At 38.7% G+C, this 26,279-nt stretch overlaps 1 protein-coding gene across 1 annotated transcript in view; it reads right to left on the reverse strand.

Moving 5' to 3' along the window:
• The window catches only part of HIPK2 (homeodomain interacting protein kinase 2), a 1,139,975-nt gene that overhangs the window by 796,857 nt on the left and 316,839 nt on the right, over nucleotides 1-26,279 (reverse strand). The window contains exon 2 of the mRNA XM_044088176.1: nucleotides 21,615-22,701. Coding sequence (XP_043944111.1) covers nucleotides 21,615-22,701 — 1,087 coding nt within the window. The remainder of the gene's footprint in view (nucleotides 1-21,614; nucleotides 22,702-26,279) is intronic.

The following is a 26,279-nucleotide window of genomic DNA, read 5'->3' on the forward strand; positions in this document are numbered from 1 at the left end:
TTGCTTGGGTAGTCTTACTAGTCAAGCAAAGAGGTATATTACCTCATAGTAAGAGGAAATGGGTTATGGAGTTAAAATTTCAGGTTTAGAAGTTTATTTGTTTTTATATAATGGTCTGGTGTCTATCAGAAATATACAGTATTTGTATAAAGGAAAATATTTGAATTACACTTCTAATTCAAAACCAAGAATCAAAACTACTTACATGCACTATTACATAAAAATAAACACAAAATAAAGCATGACATGTTTGTCTATAAATGTAAATGGTCTGAATAATAGCAATAAAAGGAGAAGACTATTCAAATATATAAATTTACACAAACCAAAAATAGTAATTCTTCAAGAGACACATTTATTAGATAAGGATATAAATAGTTTAAATATCAATAACTATACAATATTAGTAAACTCTCAATACAAACAGAAAAAGAGACAAGTAGCTAAATTACTTCGCAATGCAACCATATCACCTAAAATAATTAATACTCATCAATACACTGCTGGTATGTTTTGTCTAGTATCTATTGAACTAAAGAGAAGAATACATGCATTAGTTAGTCTATACTAGATTCCAGGACTTGACAGTTAATCACCAACTTGAAAATATAATACATTTAACTAAAGGTAGCCTGATAATGGCAGGTGATTTCAATTGTATAATAGATGACAAAGATACAGATACCAAAACAATAAGAAGGAAACCCCTCGTATCAAAGGCACTCTTGAAATTTATAGAACCAGCTGGCATAAAAGATATAAATGAATTTGCTGACCCAGATTCCTTATTTTTCTCTTTCTACTCACATAGACATAGATATAACTCTAGAATTGATAGGATATATGTATCCAATGACCTAGTAACAAGAATTGATAAAGTTAAAATGATAAACTGCCCCCTATCAGATCATAATGCACTAGTGTTTGAGATAGAACTTTTGCCTATATTCAAACCTATCGCAAGGATACCTTCTTATATTACAAAATTAACAGAATTCAAAGAATTCTATGAAAAAGAAGTAAAAACTTTTATTGAACTAAATAGCACGGAGGATAGCTCAGAAATATATATCTGGGACTCACTAAAAGCATACATTTATGGAAAAATACTATCTTGGTACATTAACAAAAGAAAAACAAGGAAACGAGAAATACAAAAATGTAATACTGATTTAGTTCAAGATTTTTTTACAAACCAGTAACAAATATACAGATATATTACATCATAAGACTATGATTAATCCAGAGAAAATCAAACTGAATTCTTATTCTACAAATCCAGCACATCAGAGACAGCTAGCTAATAGAACAAAAAAAATTAAAATCTAAACAAATAAAAGAACTATATATTCCTAATACTAACAAGAAAGTAACAGATTTAGATGGTATTTTAGAAGCTTTTAGACTTCAATATATTTCCCATAACTCCTTAAATTCCCAATATTTACCCATCAAAGACATAAAAATTACCATAAAAATAATATTCTTTCTAGACTAACAAAAGAACAAATAGATATTATAAATAAACCAATCACTATGACGGAATTGAAATTACAAATCAAAAATCTCAAAACAAATAAAGCACCTGGCCCAGATCATTTGTTACCAGAAATGTACAAATTAATATCTAATCAAGCTTTGTCTTTACTCTTAAAAGTATATACCATAGTTAATCAAGATATAAACATTCCCCCCTTATGGAAATATTCATTGATATCCCCAATAATAAAAGAAGGTAAAGATGAAAAACAATGCTCGTCATATAGACCAATATCTTTATTAAACATAGATTACAAAATGTTCATGGCAATCTATGCTGATAGGATCAAACATTTACTTCCCTCACTAATTCATACAGATCAGACGGGCTTTATCAAAGGAAGAAATACTACAGACAACCTTAAAAGAATTCCAACAATTGATTACAGCAAAAATAGAGGCTTAGATTTAAACATAATCTCTCTAGACATTAACATAGCCTTTGATTCTGTTAACTGGAACTAATTTTCACTAGTCCTAAAAGAATATAAATTCCCCACATCTTTTAATATTCTTATCCAATCACTATATGAAAACTCTATAGCATATGTTAAAATAGGATCACATAGATCAGGCCCTATACCAATAAAAAAGGGACTAAACAAGGTTGTCTCTTATCACCATTACTATTTGTATTACTTACTGAACTCTTCGCAAACCAAATTAAATCAGATAATAGCATTCAGGGCATACATATAATTAAAATATTAAACATTAAACTCCAACTCATTGGTGATGATATACTTTTAACCCTATCAGGCACCAATCAATCTTTGCAGCTTTATTTAGCTCTATAAATACTTTCCAAGGTATTTCGGGTTTACAGTTTAATGAAAATAAAACAAAAATCATGCCCTGCAATTCTAAAAAGAAATACATAAATAAAAAAATATTCCAATTACTTAGTAACAGATAACAAAATTCTTTATTTAGGTGTTAATCTACTTGATGATTTAACTGCTTCTCTTATATTTAACTATAATAAAATATTAGACAAAATAGAGCAAACAATGACTAACTGGAATAAATACATATTCACAATGGAGGACAGCTTATTTCTTATAAAATCAATAATTTTTCCCAAAGTATTATGCCTAATACAAAGTTTTTCACTGCCACTCCCAAAAATATCATTCAAAGATATAACAAATTAATATAAATTTTTTTTATGGTTCCCAAACAAACCCCGGATTGCTTTGAATAAACACCAACTTGGGAAGATGGTGCAATCAACCTACCAGACATTGAGACATATATTTCATCCTCTGTTGTCAAAAACATAACATTATGGTTAAATACCTTTTACTTACCTATATGGAAGCAAATACATGAACAGATTTATATAGAACGTAATCACAACCATATACAACACCATCTATTCATTATGCCAACACCCCTTGTTTGGATGTTAAAAGACTATTTAGTAGGAAAGAATAAAGTTAAAAGACTGTCATCAAACTATATAAACTTTACATTAACAACTTTTAAAAAATACATAAATAAAATTCCAAATATCAATTCTTGGTTTTTCCTGATTTTTCCGATAGCTTTTATACCTACAGTCTTTGATACATCTCAAACTTATAAAATGAACATACTCAAGAAAAAATCATTATGCTTTTGACATCAACTGACAGAACTAGGAAAAGTACTAACTAATGAACAAGTAATCAATTAGTATAATCTAAACAGTGATCTACGGTTACTCCTTCAAAATATAAGACCATATCTTATAAATAAAACAGAACAAATGCAAGTATCAGTCAGACATACTGGTTACCTACCTAATATTTACAAAATTATAAAAAAAACAAAAGTATATCAAGCAAAATCTTACTGGGATTATTACACATCAATAAATAGCCACCCTCCAGCTGATAAAGAAACAAAGATTATTTTAAAATCCTCAAAACACTCAGCATTGTCAATTTACTGGCAATTATTCAATTGGAGATATTTACACAGAAGTTTTTAAACACCACATACATTAGCTATAATGTTTGCTAGTGAGGATCAATGTTGGAGGTCAGACTAAAGCAAAAGCTAACTGGCAGCATGTTTTCTATGAATGCAAGTGTCTCACTCTATACTGGAGTAATATTAATTGTTTCTTCCACATTGTCTTTAATGATAAATACCAATTAACCAAATCGATGATTTTATTTAACTCTCCCATTCCTGACTGTGTTCCAAACAAAGATTTTAAAATCGTATTGACATTACTGGCATTAGCACGGAAAAACATTACCATTCACTGGAAAAGTATGGCCTCTCCTACATTTAAGGAATTTAAAAACTTAGCCTTAACAGTGGGACATATGAAAATATTTACAATGAAGAACAGAACTAACATATCTACATCATATTATAATTCTTGGATGAAAATACTGGAAATGTTTGAGAAAATGGACAAAGACAATGATTTTATGTTTCAGTCTTTACAAGGTACAAGTTTATTTTTATCTGTACAGATACCAATGTACATAGTTATACAATGTTTTGAAGTTATTAAGTTTTAAGATTGTATATATGTTACCTATTATTTTTCCATGCAATGTTTGTCAAAAGGTAATATATTAAAATAAAATAAAAAAAAAAAACCTGAGTGTAGCAGACCTCTCACATAATCCATCCATCTATCTCTTTGCTGGATGCCCTCATTTTCTCTTGTCTTCTTCCTCTCTGTCCCAAGTCATCTTTACCAGACTGTCTTCTGTTTTTCTGCACATGTGCCCGAACCACTGTAATCTGTTCTTGTTCTCTTTGACCCTCTCTGCAACTGGAGCAACTTCAGCTTCTGCTCTGATGTCCTCATTTCTTTGTTTGCCCCACAGAGTGTATCCTACCACCCTTCTCAGACACTTCATTTCCATCAACTCTAGCTCCGTCATCTGCTCTGCCTTTACTGCCCAGGTTTCCATATCATTCAATAGTACTGGTCGCACCACCCATTTATTCACCTTACTTTTCAGCTTCTTTGGCATTCTTCTGTCATACACTACACCTGGTATTCTGTGCCATTTGGATGAAGCCCTTCTGATTCTAGCTTTGACCTCTTCATTCAGACATCCTTTCTCCTCAATCACAACTTATAGTTACTCAAAGCTATTAACTTGTTCCAATATTTTCCCTTCTATCTCAGTTTTCAGCTTCTTCTGAATTTCCCTATTGGCTGTCATTGCAACTGTCTTATCTGTACAGTGTTTCATCCCATGTGCCTTCAGTTTTGCATTCCATTCCCCTACCTTTTGATGTGTATGTCTGGAAATGTGTAGGCAGTCTGTCCGAGTGTATTGTGTAATGGTACTGTTAGGGAATATTTCATAATACAACATACGGTTGGCGCTAGGGACAGGATTAGGGTTAGGGTTTGAGTTAACCAATATGAGTAAGGTGATACAGGGGCTGAAGCTGTAGCAGTATCCTCTAATGAACTTATGAAGCATTTCTTTTTAGCTAGCTATTCCTCAAATGATTACTTCTGTTCATACCACCATTACCTCTGACAAAATGCCGTTCTCTAAGATAATGACTGCCATCTTTTCTATAACTGTACACATTACAACTAAACTAAAAATATATCAAGAAAGTCAGTTATCAGAAAGTCACAGTAATTACTTCTGAATCATTAGGTGATACAATAATTACATACAGTGGTGAAGACTGTCCATCAGAGTTACCAATTCATTAAAATCTGAAATCACTGGCCCTCATGACAATTAGTACAGCAGCGGTCCCTCTCCCTTGCTTTATCAAATAAGGTAATTTCTACAATAAATGGGCATACGGTTATGCAGTACTTGTAAAACATATGCTTGTGAAGAATGGAAAAGTAAATCAGATGTCCAGAGACATGTCTTGTAAAAAAAACAATGAACTTGTCTGGCAGTTAGCACAGAGAATTAAAGATCTGTCCTGTAGCCCAAGGTACAGGGATTGATTCCTTCCAACTTCACTAACCTACTGTTTGACTCTAAGCAAGTCATTTAAACAGACAGTGCTCACAGAAGTCCCCAGGAAGGGGACACTAACCAAAGGGCTTACCCACTTAACAAATATATAAAATAAAAAACTTGTGCTAGGAATTTTTTACTAGACCTTTTTATAATTTGGAATATATTGGGTATAATTTGGAAGTACTGAGGTCAATGAAACACACAATATCAGGTGTGTAATTTCACACACTCTCATTAGCTAAAGCCACAGATCAACAAAAAAAAGTCACCACTTCAGGATATCTTCTGATATGATGCCAACCACATGGGGGAGGAAGTTGCAGCCTTATGCAGACAACGTGAAGTATACCTTAGATGCCCTGCAGTTCCTAGCCATAAGAGGGCAAGAATTTATTACTGCCTTCTGCATACAGGCTCAAGCAAACAACTGAATATAATTTCCCTATCCATTCTTCTCAACCATCTCCAAGATGAGCTGTCCCTACAATGCCACTCCAAAAATATGATCTCAGAACTAATAGTACTCAAAACATATTGACTTAGCAAAAATTCAAGTTTCTTACTCAGCTCAAGAAACAAACCTATACAGCCTTGCACAACTAATTCAATGCTAACAATAATTAATAAACAAAACAGTAACAAATCCATACTTGACTGAATTCTGCCATTCACTCCTAGCCAAAAAAGTTCTGCATGATAGCTGACTCAGAAAGGAACAACATGTCAATATCTGCTATACGGAAGGTAGGAAAAAATAAAGAGAACGGACCTTTCATTCAAAAATGAAAAAAAAAAAAAAACTTTCGGCATCGCTACATACGAAAGTGTAATATCAAAGGCAAGGCTTGGGCACCCTCCCAGATGATATCTTCTATAATGTAGCCCGTCAATGCTGCAGTACGTTTATCCTTCTCAGTGCTGTTATTGTTCAACCCTCTAATCACAGAAGCAGAAAACAAGTGCCAATCTCTGCCACTGGCAAAAATTTTAGAAAAGCTTATTTATGAACACCTGCTAGAATACGTTCAAAATTATAAATTTTTAACAAGCAATATGGTTTCCGGCTAAAATACAGTATGCAAACTGCAATCTTCTTATTAATCCCACAAATTTTTAACAACCTGGAAAAGGCATGCTCACAGGTGCTATTTTCCTGGATTTAAAAAGTGCATTTGAAAAGGTGAATCACAACCATCTACTTCTTAAACTTGTCGACTATACTTTCTCCTCAGAAGTGAACATCTGGTTCAAAAACTATCTGTCAAAAGCTTCTTTTTATCTCAAGTCATAAACACCTGCCTTGTGTAGGTAATCTCACTAAAGGTGTTCCACAGTGGCCTGAGGTAGACCCTACCCCTTTTCTCTCAACCGCAATAGCCTCCCTTGGGACATTCCCTAGCTTATCATAACCTTATGTGCAGACATACAGTCTTTACTGCTGCAACAGGTAGCTTTGTTGCTACACATTTTTATTCTCTTATGTGGAGCTGGCGTTCTGACAGTAAACTTGCAATCAATACCAATAAATCTGTTGCCACTATACTTGGAATGCTTAAAAGACCAGCTGACATCATCATTCCCCTCTATCATGGGCCCCTGTTGTAAGGTGTTTTGTTTTACATCAGGATAAAAATATGTTTTTTAGCTCCCCACGGCTGTCTATCAGCTCTTCTCCTCGTTCACTGCATCTACCAGACCCACCTTGGCCTCTCTCAGGTTCAATCTAACCCACGTCTGGGGCTTGTGAGGCAATCAAGAATGTTTGTGCAGTGTCATACTGCTGTCAGGGAGTGTGCCCTACCTCCCACTCAGCAGCAGTCAAGACAGCTCTGCAATTGCTGCCCTAGGGAGAAGTATGCATACTTTCATGCAAGTGTAAGCTCCCAACTAGGCTGCATATCACCTATGCAGCATGCACCTCACTAGATTTGTAATTCTGCTTAACTGCAGCAAGCCTAGGATACCAGGATGGGCAAAACAAGATTGACCACTCACTCCCATCCTCTCTCTTCTGTCTCTCCAGCACTTACAACACAAAATTAACATGGGTTGCCTGGGGCAGAGTAAGGGGATTATCCCTCTTCACTCTTTTACACAATACACCTTCTTTTCACTAGCATACTGATATGATCTCCACTAATGCTCTACAACACTTTAAAGCAGCCTAGACTATTTCAAACTTACATTTGATGCATGACATGCTATTGCCATCAACATATTTATCCCAGGATGTTTATATAACACTTACTACTGTTTCACTGTCAGGCTGAAACACTGTATTACTTCAAAGCACTGAAAATAAGATTTTCAAATTCATTCACATAGCTAATGCAAATGATCATCACTGCACATCACTTATTAAGACCAAATGGCTGCCTTTCTATGCCAGGACTATCTATCCCCTTAAAATATATACTGTTTACTTGTAGTCACTGCCTGGCAGTGCAGAGGACTAAAGCTCTTAAGATGTTAATGAGCTGCTTCATGTGTGTATGATACAGAGTTTGACTCCCACCACCTTCATTTACTTACTGTGTACCTATGAACAAGTCACTTAACCAGACAATATTACCAGGTCACCCTTGAAAATGGACAATGTGTCCACTGGGCTTAACTAGCCAAAACATGGCTAAAACAAAAGACACATATCTTTGAACTGGTAAATGACAGGTACTGCCTCCCTCTGGCTAACAAACTTTCATTACATGTCTGAAGAAGTTTGGTTCATTTCTGTCAGACAAAAGCACTAACATTAAATAGTTTAAGTGTTTATATGTGCATATTTTCTTTGCCACCCTTTCCAGTTGTGTTTATTAGTTTTAGTGTTGTTTGCATTTTTAAACTTTCATTACAAGATTCAACTTGGACTCTGTGATCAAAGTCCTCACTCAGACTTAAAAGACCCCCACCCTGAACAAGCTACACAAAAAAAATTACTGTTTTGGAGAATCTGACCCACTTCAAAGTAAAACTGAAGGATCATTTTACTAAAAAACAGAAATGAACATGCTTCAGAGACTTTGGTTAATCCTTATCCTAGTCCTGTAAAAGGCCACTTCATATGGTTATCAAACAATAAATAAGTAACTAAGAATCTTCCTTATCTACATTCCTTTGACAAAGCCCTTCTTCACCTTACCATGTTTGTTAAGGCCACTGTAAACATCACTGAATCTACATACAAACTCAGGAGTCTGGCTTCTTCCACAGTCCTGTATAAGTCCAGAGCAAGGATCTGTGACATCAAGCTGTGACACACCACAGAAAGTCAATCACAATACAGCCTCCTGCTTCACACACTGCAAAAACCTTCACATTCAGGTAGACAAGAATAACTTAGCAACCTCATACAAACCTCTTCCAATAACCCTAAACATTTCTGAACAGGAAAAAGAAACTTGTCTCCTCAGGAAAATCACTAACAAAACCCCTCTCTGCCAAACAACCAACTAGTACTACAGCAATTCCTAAATTCAGTTTATTACTTTCCAACATAAATGCCAATCACAGTAGAGTAGTCTAGGCAACTAATAAAGAAACATAAACCTCACAGGTTTATGATGAGGATGTCAAAGCTAGAATCAGAGGAGCTGTGGCCAACTGGCACAGAGAGTCAGGTGTAGTATAGGACAGAAGAATGCCAAAGAAGCTGAAAAATTAAAGTGTATAAAACAGTGGTATGACCAGTACTACTGTACGGTACAGAAACCTGCGCAGTAAAGACAGAGCAGTTCAGGAAGCTAGTGATGATGGAGATGAAGTGCCTGAGATGGGTGGTAGGATGCACACTGTGGGACAGATGAAGAAATGAGGACATCAGAATAGGACCTAAAATAGCTCCAATTGCAGAAAAGGTCAAAGAGAACAGATTATGGTGGTTTGGACATGTGTGCAGAAAAACAGAAGACAGGGTGGTGAGGAAGACCTGGGACAGATAGGAAGAAAGCAAGAGGAAACAAGGGTGTCCAGCAAAGAGGTGGATGGGCTGTATGAGAGAAGACCTGCGACAGTCAGGCATAAGTGTCGAAGAAGGCAGGAGTGTGGCACTGAATCGAGAGATGGCGACAGTTAACACAACACCCTGACCCCATGTAGAAAATGGGAAAATGGGGGTTGAACATGACAATCCTCACAGATAAAGACACTTAAACCTTATGGATTTCTACAACTAAGTGCCTCCATACTTTCTTGTCATTGGAGACTCAGTAGTGAGACACACAGATGTCCCACTCACCAGGATGGACAAGGAGAAAGTCAAGGTCAGCTGCCTGTCTGGTGCCAGGATTCACCAAATCACTCATACTCAGGTCTCTCAGCAACAAGATCCATTATAACTCCATCACAGTTTATGTTGGTGTGAATGACCTGAGATGTAACTCACTGGACTATATAAAGAGAGACATGGTCAAGCTCTCTGAGTATGTCCCACGCAGGTATGTACCTAGCCTTGAGCAGCATACTACCCACACCTAGAATGATGTGACAGTATACACAAAAAATGACTGATTTCAATAATTGGCTTAGTTTTTTGTGTCATTCCAAGGGGATCCAGTTCCTGTCTGTCTGGAAAGCCATAGTCGACAAACCTCTCTGTTTTGCCAGAGACGATCTGCACCTGGCACCCCCAGCTTTCGGCTGGTGGCAAAATCTCTTGCCTCCCTCATAGTGCCTTTTTAGGTGAGGTCTCGAAAACAACATTACCAACATGAAATTAACCAATCAGAACAAAATAAGGGTCATGCTGCTAAATGCTAGGATCTTAAATCAAAAACTGCACTCCCCAAAAACACTTCTATCACCAGAAGATGTATAAGTCTGTGCAGTTACAGAAACCTGGTTTAAGGCCTCAGACAGTACCCCAGCACTGCAAGGCAACAATGCCTTCCACATCTTTACACTGTAAAATGAACATGTGAAAAGCAAAGGAGGCGGTGTTTCAATCTAAATTAGAGATAAATTCACCTCATGTCTAATTAGACCGGACAACTCCATGGAGTTAATCCAGGTCCAGGTTACAGTGGGTAAGACCCCCATTCGAGTCCTAGCCAGTTTTAGATCCCCCTCCAAAGGTCACGACAGCCATGAAGCCTACATAACCAAAGTGATGACAATCAAAATTTTACCGAACACACTGGTTATGGGGGATTTCAATTATCCCAACATCAACTGGGAAACCTATTGTACCCCAAACTTGCTAGCAGAAATGTTCCTTGACTTTGTGAATTCAAATGTCCTGGAGCAAATTGTCCGTACCCCAACAAAAGGAACAAACATTCTGGATCTGGTCCTCATCAACATGCCAAACAGGTGCACAGCTGCAACTGTTGCCCCCTCATTAGCTAAAACTGACCACAAATCAGTCACCTTCAAATTGACACTAACATCAGAACTCACAAAGGGTGAAATCAGACTAAAAAACTTCACCGAGGCAAACTATACCTTCCTAGGTGAAGGTATAAATGCATTCCGAGCCCATCCAAAGTTGAAAGTGGTAACTATGCCGAAGCTTACACTAAAGCCCTGTACAATCACTTACATACGTGTATAAATTTGACTGTACCAGACAAAATCAAGCCAGAACCCCAAGTAAAATCATGTTGCTATGGTGGAGTTCCAGCATCAACAAACTCTACAATAAACACAAAAAGCTGCTGTCCAAGAAAACAACGGCAATAACCCAACAATGGAAAAGCACCCTCCTCAGCCTTAACAGACAACTAAGACAACTTGTCAAATCCTCCAAGAGCTCCTTTGAGAGAAACCTAGTAAGTACTGCCAAGGATAACCATAAGGCCTTTTACAGCTATGTACATAACCTAAAAGGTAGGACCCAAGCATGTGCAGAACTGGTATCATGTACACTGACCCCACAAAGACAGCGAACCTGCTAGCGGACAGGTTTGGTGAAAATGTAACGCTCTTATCCCTTCTAACTTACAACAAACCCTCCCCCAAACTCAGCCCCCCCCCCCCCACCTTACATATCTGAAGAACAGGTCCTCAAAGTGTTGTCCAAGGCAAAGAACATGGCCTCTATGGGCTCTCTTCTAAACAGGCTAAAACATCAACTAGCATCACCACTAAGTACCCTTTTCAATCATAGCCTAACCACAGGCTTTGTTCCTGCAGAATGGAGAACAGCTACAGTTACTCCCCTTCATAAAGGTGGCCTAGTAACAGACCTATGGAATTAACAGACCCATAAGCCTGACCAGCCTCATCTGTAAGGCCATGGAACGTATCATTATGGACCTCATAAATAAAGCCATAGGTGACCTTCAAACCCTGGATCCTACACAATTTGGCTTCGTGAATGACAGATTCCTGCATGTTAAATCTGGTAGATTTCTTTGAAAGTGTTACCAAGGCCATTGATGAGGGCAAATCTGTGCACACAGCACACCTCAACTTGGCAAAGGCTTCCGACACAATCCCACATTCAGGTATTACCGATAAACTTAGCAAACTGAATGTAAACCCCTTTACTGTAAGATGGGTTGCCAAGTGGCTCACAAACCGGACACACATTATCAAAGTGGGTGACTCCACATCAACCAGCAGACCTGTTAGCAGTGGGGTGCCACAGGGGTCAGTGCTGGGCCCCCTACTGTTTGGTATATACTTCTCAGAGATTCAGGTCAAAAATAAAGGGTTGTGCCTGACCAAGTTTACAGACAACTGCAAACTAAGTGCAATCATTGAATCCCCAAATAATGACAGTATACTCCAGGATGGTCTCACACAGAGCAAGGACTGGTGTATTAGTTGAGGTCTCAAACTAGATGCAAAGAAATGCATCATCATTCCCTTTGGTGTAAACAATGTCCCTTCACACTATCAAATCAATAACAATACCCTAAATACCCATGAACTGGTAGGGGACCTGGGATCACAGGTTGACCACAACCTTAACTTCAACCACCACATGTCTACCATTATAAGGAAAGCTTTCCATGTAGCTCACTTGATTAGTAAAGGCATTGCCTCGAGAGCAAAAGAAGTTATAACCCCCCCTATACTCGGCACTTATCCCACCCATTATTGAGTTTAACACCCCATTTGTTATGGACCGTACTAAGCACTTACAGCAATTAGAGAGACCTCAGAGGTTTCTAACAAAGAAGATCAAGGGCCTCCAGCATGTGCCTTACACTGACCAACTAAAATCTCTGTCACTAAACTCCGTATCATATGGACTTCTTAGGAGAGACTTATGCCTGGCCTACAGAGCAACCCAAGACCCAAACTTAATGAACTTACTGCATAACCGTAAATATCCGTAAATCAAATGGGTCTAGGACTTCCTGTTCCAGGGATTTAAATATGGCCTGTGACTTAAACAGGACATGCTGGAGGGACAGATTTATCTCCCAGCAACTGCCACGTCTTTGGAACAGGTTACCAATTCATGTGAAACAGAGCACCCCTATGACACTGTTCAAGAGGAACCTGGATGAGTGGATGGGGCACCATAAATTCTTACCAGGAATAGCTCCCACAACCCTCCTTGACATGGGCAGTCATCACTAAATGCAATTACATTGGGTTGAAATGGCTAGTCTTAAAATGACACCTGGGTCGATAGCATAGTAATCTCCTATGATCATACTTAGCCAGCATATGAAAGGATATGTGCTTACACTATAAAAATAAGCTATAATAATTTCACTTCACAAAAAAGGACTAAATATCTCCCTTTCTAACTACAAACCTATAGTTTTAATACCCTACTATCAAAGGTACTACAAAAAAGTTAACATTTCCAGCAGTCTTCTGTGTTACTTTTTTAATCTTTGCAATTGCTACTCAATTACCAGACATTTGTCCTACACAAAGAAGCACCCCACATAACCCCATGAACTGGTTGGTCCTCTCCACTGGAGATCAGCTTTCTGGCAACCATAACTATTGCCAAAAAAAAGTGGTAGGAGTGAGCTGAGCCCCCAGAATCCATTGTGTAGCTACAGACCACTGGTTTATTTTTCAATTGTTTATCCTAATCCCCAGAAGGCTTCCTTCACTGCACAGTACACAAAACAGTATACGCAGAAAAAACAGCCTTAAAGATTGCTCCACAGCAATATTTAAAATTTGTCCGTATTTTGCGGAGTTTGTCCAGACTTTTTGTGCCAAGAGGATGAGAGCTATGCTCCACATTCGCCTTTCCATTGCATTCTTATAATCTGGTGTGTTTTTACAGCCTCAGCCCACATCTTGTGCATCCACAGCTGATGTTCTGACTTCAGAAAGTAGTTTTTGTAGTACACAATCTCACTCTCTTTTCTTTAAGATACGGAATTGGCTATCAGCTACACAGCTACAGCCAGCATCCCTAAAGACACAAACTTTTCATTTTGCATGGAAAATACTATAGAATGTCAACATCTGAACTATCTAACTACTTAAAAAAAACAGGGATTTCATGGAATGTGTCACTTAACATGAGTACATGAATTCATCTTATCCCACATTTCTTACTGAATTTACTACTTGCAAAAAATTATTTTGTTTTATACAGTGTTCTGCACTCAAAATTTATTTTTTTAATAGCCAGGACCGCTAACTGAACTACAAACATCTGTATCATAGTTAGAGTCCCACTATCCTGAACATCAACAAAATATGTTCCCTTAGTTCATTTCAAATAAGAAAGACTACAGGAAGTGCATTTTGTGTAGAGCTCTGTGAAACAAATCTGTTAGAATTAGTGGCAAAATGCACCCACAGACTGTTTTTCTTACTTTAAAAATAGTTTAGTTGCTATACGTGGTTGCATACCTGTTTTTCTTAGCAATCATTTTCTGTACAGGTAAGTACATCTTTCAGATTTTACTGTAGTTTTCTGGGTTGGTGATATTGTTTAACTACAGGTAGATTTTTGCAAATTTTCGTTGTGCAAGTTTTCTTTTTCAATATATTATAATTTGCCATTGCAGAAAAATATTTTTTACTCTTTTCAGTGGAAACAGTTATGGACTAAAAGGGATACTACAAGTCAGAGGACCACAACATAAGCATTTTTCTCCACTATCAATCTTATGAGTACTGCTTTTTTTTCTGAGGTCCTGTTGCAACATTTCTTGGGTATAAAGAACAGCAGTATGTACTGCTCAATGCCTTAACCACTGTAAACTACACTTAAACAAAGCAAACTGACTCATGGAAGTCTACCTGCAAACTGTGCAGCTAAAATCACTTCACCAGACCAAATTTAGCAACAAAACATGTACAAACTGTCTTTGTGATAACGACATTTCAACCTCTTGCATGTTAGCCAGCAGTATGTAAATCAGAAGCAGCCGACATACCTCACCAGGACTAGGAAGCAGTGCAACCGGTTGTTGTTGTTTTTCTTTCGGCTTTTCCCATTTAGGGGTCACCACTGCAGAACTCCGGTCAGCTAATGATTGGCAGTAGATTTTTACAGTGCTGAGGTGCCAGCCCAACCTTCAACGAAGGCACTCCCATTCACACATGTCTTTCAAGCACCACTTGACTGCGGGGAGGGCATGCAGACTCCACACAGAAGGTGTTCCAACCAAGAATCAAACAGGCGAACCTCTTGTTGTGAGGCAACAATGCTACCGCTGCACCACTGCGGCTTCCATACTTCAAATGCACAGGGCATAAGGACATTTTGCTTTCACACTGTACTTTTAACAAGGAAAAGACAGGCTCGATGAAAAAAAAAAACAGTACTCTCCACAGGTGTACAGTTAGAGGAATAAAAGACACTGGGTACTGCAAAGAGCCATACATGAATAAATGCTGAGCTAAACAAAGAAAAAAATACATAAATAAAACGGTTGTGAAGTGAAAAATAGTTTACAAAAAGGTTAAAATCATCGGGGTTCATGTTTCCCATATTTCTGCAGAAAATATAGGGTGATGTTACAATGCTCTCTTCAATAATATTGACAACATTGATTTTGACTTACGTAAGAGTTACAGGTTGACAGTTTCTAATTACAAAGGGCCATATGCACTGAATTAGCAGATGGATGCTGGTTAGGCAAAAAGTATCAAGTGGCAGTCGTGGATGACATACAAATTAGACAACCTCTATTTATGGACGGTTCATTCATAAGAAAGGGCTTTTCACTCAACAATTAGACACAGTTTTCATAACAGATCCCCTTTCAAATCTCTTATTAAGGAAAAAAAAAATAATTCCCAGTTCTTTTAACATCAGAAGAATCGCTTATATTATTAGATATTACAAAAGAAACAGACTTATTAACACCTTCTGGATTATACAAGAGAAATGAATGGAGAAACACATACACAACAGAAAGAGGAGTAAACTTTTCATATGAATGCAAAAGTTAAAAGTCTTAGAAAAGTCAATAATTAATGTATTTAGTCAGTAGAAATACAGAAGGAATATAAAATAAATAAATCCCGGACAGTATTAACAACAATGTAAAATAAAAAGTAATACATAAGAAGCAGTACCAAATTACAAAGTAAAAACCAAGCTAATCTAATTGATTACAAAAATCAAATGTGCTATTTATAGTATAAATGGTTTATCAGCTCTGTTGTAACCTGAACAGTGAACATTTGGCAAAAAATTAAAGTAAAAAAAAAATACAAATTAGAAAGAAAGCAAGAGGTCATAGAAGGACCAGTTCAGGAGAAGTTTCAGTAAAGAAGCAGACAGCTGTTCCATTCAATACTTTAATGAAAATGTGAAAAAAAAAGGTACATGAATTGTGGAGTCACACTTGCACCACACCCACTGGCTGACTTTAAACGGCTGGCCACCATGCAGTCTAGACACTGGAAACCTGAACATCTGCAGCTGGTGAGGGGATGGTGCAGACAGAACAAAAGAACTCAGTAGCGAACACATTTTTTTTTCACAGCATCAATTCACAGCATTTAGTAATGTAATGAAATATTCAAAGCATAACTGACACAGGTTATTTCTGTTGGCTAGAGAATCTGTGGAACCACGTGGCCCACTATGGCAGCTGAAGGGGACAACATCATTAATATGCATAAACAGCAGCAGCATCATGTGGGTTTCTGGGGTTGCAGTGCATACATCTCTTTATCAGTTTTACCACCACTGCCCAACTTGGCCTAGCAGACCACACTGCTGCTCTAAGAAATGTTAAGTAAAAACAAGGGACAGAGAACATAGCATTGTTTTTGTCAGCGCAGCAATGAAACATATCCCTTCATTTTGTTAACATGCTGCAACTGATGCTATCCCTCTCTTCCAAGCACGCTCTCACTGTTCTCTGTCTCTCATATACAATCCTTCCCTTCCCCCACCCCAGCTGTCATCTCAGCTGGATCCACAAAGCAAGGGATCAACTCTAAGAGATCTCATGCGTAAGAAATAGATGACTTTTGCTGCTAATGAAAAAAACAAAGCATCATGGAAATCATGACCTGTGGTTGGTAGTTAGAACTCACTGCAATGCAACAAAACAAGACAGATGCAGCAAACTTCAGCAGGAAACCCTGCAGCCTATACATTGAGCTCCATATGACCCCATCAGCATCACCTGCCTGCAGGCTCAGATACTCATATATCCATTAAGTATTGTTGACTGGGTTGACCTTAGTGTGTGGTGCCCACTTACCGAGGGGACTCTGGAACAAACAAAGACACACACACACGCACACACACACACACACACACACACACACACACACACACACACACACACACACACACACACACACACACACACACACACACACACACACACAACACACACACACACACACACACACACACACACACACACACACACAATAAAAAAAAACAAAAAAACAAGCAGGTACTGTAATACACAGTACAGTGGAAAACATAAAATTGTACAATCAGCACACAGAATAATCCATCTTTGATACTCTACAAAATTGTTAATTGAACTAATCTGATAAGAAATAAACCAATAAAGTTCACTATATGTTTTGGTCCTAGAATAAACATTATCTAGTCTTGTGAGTACAGACAGTAAACTGTAATCACATGGATAAAAATACAGTTGTGCGTACAGGTCAAGACAAGGCACTCACTCCATTCAAAATTACCAGTGAGAAAGTAAAGCACTGGGAGACAATATAAAATTTATGATAGCAGTCTACATAACATGTTAGTTATTCTTATAAGTTAAAAAGTATTAATGGTTAGCAGCTGGATGTTATGTCAAAGCCCCACTAGGAATTAAGGCAGTAGCATGGAATTGCAGCATACTCTCTGCCTTGTCATTTGATAAACTCAAAAACTATATTCTCATCTTAGTAAAAAATTCCATCCACACTGAAATGCCCCTTGCTGCTCATCAGAAAAGTACTTTTTGAGAGCTTCAGGGAGAGGTAGCAGCAATTTTGACTTAAGGCTCCAACATTGCTAGACAGGCAGGGATAGTCTCTAAATACTGCTGTGCTTTTGTTCTGCTTTCTTTTAATGAATGTGCTTCTAATTAATTAAATACAATACCAAATGAACCCATTTCTGGTACTTTAATCAGAATGTTTACAAGCTATAAGTCCTTTTAGTTCTGAATCAGCCACAGCATTTACATGCTCGACAATAATTACAGCTATGCTGCCTGGAAGTCTGTGCTCCTAATATGGTCACCCTTTGGCAGTACGGTCTAATGAAAGGTGCTAGTAACAAAATCCACAAAAATACCCAAACGATGTATGCTTCCAAGAAAGAGAAAAGAGGCAGACCCTTCACTAGGACAGGGACTCCAAGATGCATTACTGGAGACCCAACCAGGAAGTAGTATTTATAAGAAAGCACCTAGTAGCCTACTGACATATGTAGTGGCTGGGTTCAGCCCATAAAAGATGCATGAAGCTGGATTATAATGGCACTTGGGATTCGGACTGTCATCTTACTGTTAGGGAAGGTTCAATAACTTGTGAGGGAAGTTGAAAAGAACCAGATGGATATTGTTGGTCTTACGACTACGCATAGAACTGGTTTTGAAACTAGCCTTATCAATCGAGAGTAGTCTCTCTCTCTGTCTCTCTCTCTCTCCTATTATGGAGCTGCCCACTGGCACAGACTCCAGGTGAGTGAGGTGCTACTCAAAAGCTACACTGACAGGTGATGTACAGTTGGAATTTGTGCCAGTATATAAGACTGCCACCTCAATGCAGTTGTCAGCTACAGAAAGGAAAGTCTGTTTATGCACAAGTATTGTGTACTCATCCTTTTTGGAGATTGTGGCAGCAGTGCTTGACAGGGTAACACCAAGTCACACTTTAGTTTTACTTGAAAACATCATCACTTGTAGGAGGAGCAACAGGTATCTGGAAGGGAATGACTACAAAGAATGTTTTTTTTCCTGATCTGAATAAACTGCTATTGGACTTCTGTGCTAGTCACTGACTGTCTACAGAGAACATCATGTCTACAAACAAGACTGCTCATCAGTGTACTTTTTACCAAAGCACCCTGGGCCGAAGGTTGGTGATTAATTTTGAGGACATATTATTAAACCTAAGGCAATTATACTTTTGGAATTTTCAAAACAGGTACCAAACTGTCACCCAATCACTTTCTAGTTGTAAAGTGAGTCACATGGCAGGTATATTAAATGATCAAGACTAGGGAATCCAAGACATATAGTGACATTGTCTATGAGTTCATCTATGACCCATGGAAAAAGCCGTCATACACCAGAGGGGATTGGGAATATGGACTTGGTGTGGATTCTGCACAATTGAGAGAATGGCAAGGAGATGTGGGAAAATGGTGGTCACTGTTGTTGCAGTGGCATTTCATGAACCCACTAGTCGACACCAACAGTGAGGGAGGCCTTCATGTTAAACAAGAACAACTCCCAAGGAGTGCTAGTTGGGAGGTGAGGGTTGATGGGGGGGGGGAGGGTCTGCTGATCTGACTTTCAGAAAGCCACTGCTGTGGCAGTCACCAAAGTGTATGTTTAGGAATGGAAGGAGTTTGATGAGGCCAAGCAAGATGATTTTTAGATGGCTTTAAAGAGGTTCTGGGAAGTCATCTGTGACTTGGGGGATGGAGGTATGTGCAACATTGCCCAGGCTGTTCTCAGCAAGGGATGAAAACTGCTGATCTTGATAAAATTAGTGTTGGGGGTGAAAAGCGCATTTTGAGGAACTCCTCAAATACAGTGAATATAGAGTCTTTTGAAGAGCAAGTGCTAGGAGACACTGGTGGGACTGAACCCAGTTCTGCAGCAAAGGACACTGTTACAATTTTTTTCTGCATCCTACTTCTTCTCCTGCGCTTACTGGCCATCAAGTCACTCCCACTATCCATTCATTCCCCTCCACCAGAGTGAAAGCAATCTGTGGTGGAATGGTTGTCACACAGGCAGCCATGATGGTCTTTTCTATTCTGGCCCTAACCCTGCTCCTGTCAACTGATCTGGGCATCCATGTCACAGCAGGACACAGGCACACACAGATGCACAAACACAAACACACACACAAACACAGACACACACACACACCACATGAGAATTACCGTCACTAGCTTGTAACCACCGAGCTCTCATCTGCCAGTACTAAAGCCACTGTTTTCCTGCATGCCTCTGTTTTCACAGGAGTGAATTGGCCCAAAGGGAATATCAAATCCCCCTGAAGATTGAATAACGGGCATAAGCCACTCACTCCTACCCACTCTCCATCCAGGTCTTCCAGCGCCACAGCTATTAATCAAACTTGGGTTGTGTTGGTAATAGACAGGGTTTTACTCCTGTATCTCACAGAGCTTGGCAGGTCACTGTGAGAATTAAACAGTTCTGAGATGACAAGGTTTTTGGGACTGGATGAAAACAAGTTCCTTTAACCTTGCTGAAAGAGCTGGATATTACTGGTGTGTTGTATTACTTTCTGGGTTCTTTTTGCCCCTATACCTGTGAACTATCAAGCCTCCCTAACTAGACTTGAGCACATTTACTCCCAGATGATGGGTAATCCCCAGATCTGTGATATTCTGCACTAATTGCCAGATAAGCCAGACACTACCAATGTCCAGAAGCTTTGGTAGTAACTGAAAGGATGACATCATGTACGGAAGTGGCAGAAATTAAACTCCTTTGCAGGGTTACTGGCTTTACACTCCATGACAGAGTGATGGGCTTGGCTATGCAACAGAATCTTAGAATAGCACTGCTGCACCTCATGGTTAACTGATTAATTGGCATCTAGTGAAAATACCCCTGGGTACCATCCATGGAAGTGTAACAGGCATAGCTCTTTGGGAGGGGACCCCAGGGTAGACCCAGAACACCCTGAAAAGACTACACAGCTCAGCTTACCTGTGGATCTGCATGATGTTGTAGGAAGTGTAGCTGATTATAAGAAGACTCTCATCAGGACAAGCATTTTAGAAAAAAGTTGATGTATGAAGACATGAATGCATGAATAAATGGATGGATGCATGGAAGAATGGTTGCTAAATGGCTGGATAGGTGAATTAATTCAATAGCTGATCAGAGTAAAAAAGTATTCTCAACAAGTTAGTGACATCTACAATACTCAAGTAACCAAACTAGCAATTGATGTGATCAAGGCCAAATTCTAAAAACTACTCTAGTATCCATACGATTTAAAACACTTCAGCTACAGAAAGTGCACAGTATTTCATTGGCGGATAGGCACCACAAATATAAGGGCAACTTTCCAACACTTTTTTAAGTATTATAAAAGCACTTTTTTATGCAAGCTGGGTTCAAAACATGAAAACCGTGCTATGCAATCTTACTTTACTTCTGTACGAAGTGCACTTTTTTCCTTTGAAGGAATAATTCTGAGACAGCACCATATCATTATATGTGAGAAAGCAATCTCTATTCCTCCTTTTCTTGCACACAGAACATTTTCAATATCCAACTTCAAATTAGTACAAATGTAACTGAATGTTGCTATGTTAGCTCGGTAAAAAGGTAACAGTATTGCAGCTGGGTCTTAACCAAAGGCAGCACCCACCTTTATGTTATTATATATGGCATTTTTCAGTGACAAATAGATGGATTTGCTAGTCTAGAGTTCCTCTTAACAATTTAAACCTTGTGACCACAACATAAACAAAGTATTCTGAGTACAGCATCAATAACATCAGTGCACAAATCTGGTACGTACACAGCTTGCAAATCCTACCTGTAATATCTGGACTGCAAGTAGGTTGAACACACTGCCTTCGATACGTGACTTGCTGAACCAAAGTCAATTACTTTGACCCTGTACGGCTGCCTAGCCGGGTCAACCAACATAATATTTTCTGGCTTGAGATCAGCATGGATCAGTCCAAGACTCTTCAGCTTCATAAGTGCTGTTGCTACTTGTTGCAGGATAGGCCGAATGTGCTTAAGGGGCAAGGGGCTGAATTTGTTCTGCTTTAAAAAGTCGTACAGATTCTGTTCCAACATCTCAAAAACTAGGCAAGTGTGGTTCTTGTGCTGAAAACACTCATACGCCCTGACAAAGTTGTAATCATCTGCACTTTCTGTGCTTAGTCGGGCCAAAATGCTGACTTCAATCTGTCCCTGCCTGGCATAGGATGGGTGGTTTTTCAAGATCTTTATGGCAACTATCTCATTGGTGCCTCGTTTCCAGCATTTGACTACCTGTCCAAAAGTCCCCCGACCAAGAAACTCTAACACTTCGTATGTGTTGGTCATGGAGCAAAGCACTTCGTGTTGGACTAAATGATAGTCCCCTTCACTGTTGGAACCACTGTTCTTGGAAGTTGCGGTTGAAGTGGCAGCTGTCGCTACCGTGGCACCACTTGCATTATTTTGAATCATTGGTGGATGTTCCTCAATTATTTGCACACTGCTGTTGTTGTCGATCTCCTCGCTTTTTCGCTTAAGACCACATTTTTGGTATGTGTCCAGGAGGCTCACAGTACTCCGACGTGTCAAGTTGTGTGCAATGCCAAGTGCCTGCCCTAACACTGGCACCACTCCTGATGTGCTACTAGCAGATGTTACCACAATGTGCCCGGTGCTTCCTGGGAAAATGACAGTTTGCTCGTAGGGAATGCTGGGGTTGCTTATGTGAAGTGATGTGCTGACTGCCACTTGTGCGGTCTGTATGTTCTTACTTTGACTGTAGACTTTAGTATGTGTTCCGTACCCTGTCATATCCCAGTTAGAACCTGGCTCCACTTTCAGCTTCTTCAAGCTACAGAAGGCACTTGATTGAAGGGTATGAGGGGATAATATCTGCACTTGCGAGGCCATACCTAAAAGAACAATTAGAACAGTTAAAAGATAAATAGTCAAAATTACCGTACAATGAACTTTACAAATTTAACATAGATTGTAGTGAGTTAGAAAGTCAAAAAATGGTCAGAAAAAAATCACAATTTTTCTAAACATCCTTACATTTCAAAGTAGTTTTATGGATAGTGGTATGCTAGAGCAAGGTGCAAATGAAGTGGATACAACAGGCTTGTACCCTTCGTCCACCATCAAATTCAGTGCGTATCAGATTATAATATAATAAATTACATGTTTCATGCAGTTTATGAGTGATGTCCACAGTTCTACACATGATTAAAACATTTAATATTGCTCATCTTGTGCTGAACTCCAGGTCTGCACAAACTGATGAAGTCTGATTAACACTCACCTACACAGCTTACAACTGCATTTATGTTTGGGGCTGCCACCTGCCCAAATAACTACTCATTTTCCAGTATTTCCTTTAATGGTGAGAGAAGCGTAACTGGTTCATAACATCATTACACTGTGGGGTACTACTTTTGGGGATATATCAAAAGCCATGGTGTACAATTCAGTTTTAGCAAGAAACATTCTGCCTATCATAAAGGCACGGAATATCCTAGCTTCAAACACAAAAAATAAAATTAAAAGGGAACAAAGAAATTAACTGTCCCAGGGCTAAATTACTAGCTATCCAATTAGATTAGGTTCACAGGTAAGTACTAGGCTAAGTGCCTAGCCAATTTCCCTTCAAAGGTGAGAATCAAACGTTGCGCCTTATGCCTAAGGGGTAAACACCTTACCATTATGCCCACCCCCAAGTTAATTTTAGCACACATACTGCAACTTTAGCTTTGCATTTAAGATAAACGTTTGTGAAAAAGAACAGATATGTTGCAGCAGGTAGCAGCAAGCAGGTCTGGTGAAAAAAAATCAGAAATTTCTGGCTACTCCTTTGTACAAATGAACAACAGGTTGGTGTTGGTGTACAATTGCAAACATTCTGGTTAAATCCCCTGGAGTTTAAGCCAGTACTTCAGCATAGGTTAGCAGTATAGATAACCTGCACCAAACGCTAGCAGTCTGCCTGGTAGGAAGTTAAGTATAAAACTGAACAAGAATAATTCCTTTTCAGCAGTTAGCTGACCAACTGAACCAAAGATACAAAACAGATTATCACTTCAGTGCTGTATAACAATCATTGCTTATCTTCATTAATCAAGCTTTGGTTTTAAAATTTTGGAACCATTCCACAACTTTCACAACATAGTCTATTCCCTGAGTTGGTCACCTGTGATGTAGTGTTTCCCCCTTCCCCGATTTAGACATTAAAGGTATTTCCTCTATGTCTGCTTTGAGTTGTCAACATTCCAGTACATACCACCCTCTCTACCAAACCTCTCAAGTGTCTGAGCTCAGGGAAGTCCTGACTTTCACTCAAGTTTTGCTCATTCCTCCTAAAACAGGTGACTATTACAGAAAAGCTGGTGGATAATTGTCAACAAATAATGAGAACCATTACAATTACATTTTTTAATTCAGAAACTGCATACTAAATTGAGTTCTGTCAGTTTCCTAAGTTAGCAGAATCAACACTTAAGAAGTGTTCTTGATTTGCAGCCTTTGTTCTTGATTATTTTTGGTATTGTCTCTGACTTTGGAGGTAAAAGATTGAGAGTTATGCTCTCTACCACATTATAGAGTTAACTTCCATAGTGCTATATCACAACAATAAATAAATGTTCACTTTACACATCTAACCTCTAAAAAGTAGTCACACAGGGACACTGAGTCTCAAAGCTGTATCTGCTCAATTTTTAGCATTTATCCAAGGTCACAAGAAAAGCAGATATGTATGACTCACAGAAGAAACTTCTTAACTTGACAGCCCCTTTTTAATTACTCAAGTTCATGGCTTCAGAATAACCAAGACTCACTTGATGTTAGATGGGATATTTTGCAGGCACCTTAATGTTTATGGGCATCAGCTAGGTTTACAGACTGGTGTTTCTGAAGTACAGCCAGACTATCCACTTACATTGTGAGATGAAGTCAATAAAAGGGGCAAAACATGCATGTCCACATCTAATGAGGTTTGGCTTTACTGGCCTGAATATAGCCTTAAATACTTACAATGCAAAAAGTCATGGGCATTCAGAAGCCATGTAGCTGAAACATTTGATGTCCTTAAGGTGTCACTTGCATATACTCCAAGGGTCTCTGTTACAGCTTCAGCTGTTTGAACATTTCTCATGCCGGTTAGGTGTGCATATACCCATTCTATCTGCAGAAAAATATCAAACTGACACCCACTGGACATTTTCATTTGTTTCATTTATTTATTTATTTATTTTATTTGCTTGTGTTGACCAGGATAAAGCAGTGCTTAATACTACCCAACCTCAGTCTCATCCTGGAATCAAGACAACAACAATACAAGCTCATACAAAGATTTTCACGTGGTAAAATTAACTCACTATGAAACACGTTATTAATACAGACTAGGAATAATTTACAGTGAAAAAAGTTATACAGTAACTAGAAACATTGGATACATAACCAGATTAAGTACAATACAGAGAACAGTAGCACAAATAATAGAATATATGTTAATGAAACAGTAGGGAGGTTAGGCTATTGATGAGAAGAGGGATACCCAGGACAGGTTATGAGGGGAGAGAACTACAAGAGTAATATGGGTATGAGTAGTGCCACCTGGCTGAAGTCTTACAGTCAGGGATTAGATGAAATGAAGGACTTCACGAGGAAGTGAAGAAAGTTACGTTATGTGGCCTATCCTATACAGTGGCATTTTGTCTTCACATTTAGATGTTCTTTGTGTTGACAGTGGAAAGAGTGGCATGAAATGATATATTTTACATGAGCTGGGAGGGACTCCCAAGCTCGAGTCCAAGGGAGAAGAAGCTGTGGTTAGTACAGTGAAGTTTAGTAGATGCTATGTATTGCAAGGTGCCAAAGTGACACTGACTTCTTAGGTTATACGACGTTAACTTGGAAATGAGTTTGGCAGCTAAGAATTACCATCATTATTACCCCCATTTTTTTTCTACATGGGGTCAGGGTATCGTGTTAACTGCTACCAACTCTCTTGATTCAGTGCCACACTCCTGCCTTCTTCCACACTTATGCCTGACTGTTACAGATCTTGTTTCACACAATCCATCCACCTCTTTGCTGGATGCCCTCGCTTCCTTTTACCTTCTTCCTGTCTGTCCCAAATCTTCCTCACCAGATTGTCGTCTGCTTTTCTGCACGTGTCCAAACCACCATAATCTGTTCTCTTTGATCTTTTCTGAAATTGGAACTACTTTGGCTTCTGCTCTTATGTCCTCATTTCTTAATTTGTCCCATGGTGTGCATCCTACCACCCTTCTCAGGCACTTCACTTCAATCACCTCTAGCTTCTTCAACTGTTCTACCTTTACTGCCCAGGTTTGTGTACCATACAGTAGTACTGGTTGCACCACTGTCTTGTACACCTTACTTTTCAGCTTCTTTGGCGTTCTTTTGTCATAGACTACACTTGACACTCTATGCCAGTTGGCTGCAGCCCCTCTGGTTCCAGCTTTGACCT

This window comes from Protopterus annectens, chromosome 11.part0, assembly GCF_019279795.1.
Source record: "Protopterus annectens isolate FY-2018-M chromosome 11.part0, PAN1.0, whole genome shotgun sequence".
In the NCBI taxonomy this organism is placed as follows: Eukaryota; Metazoa; Chordata; order Ceratodontiformes; family Protopteridae; genus Protopterus; species Protopterus annectens.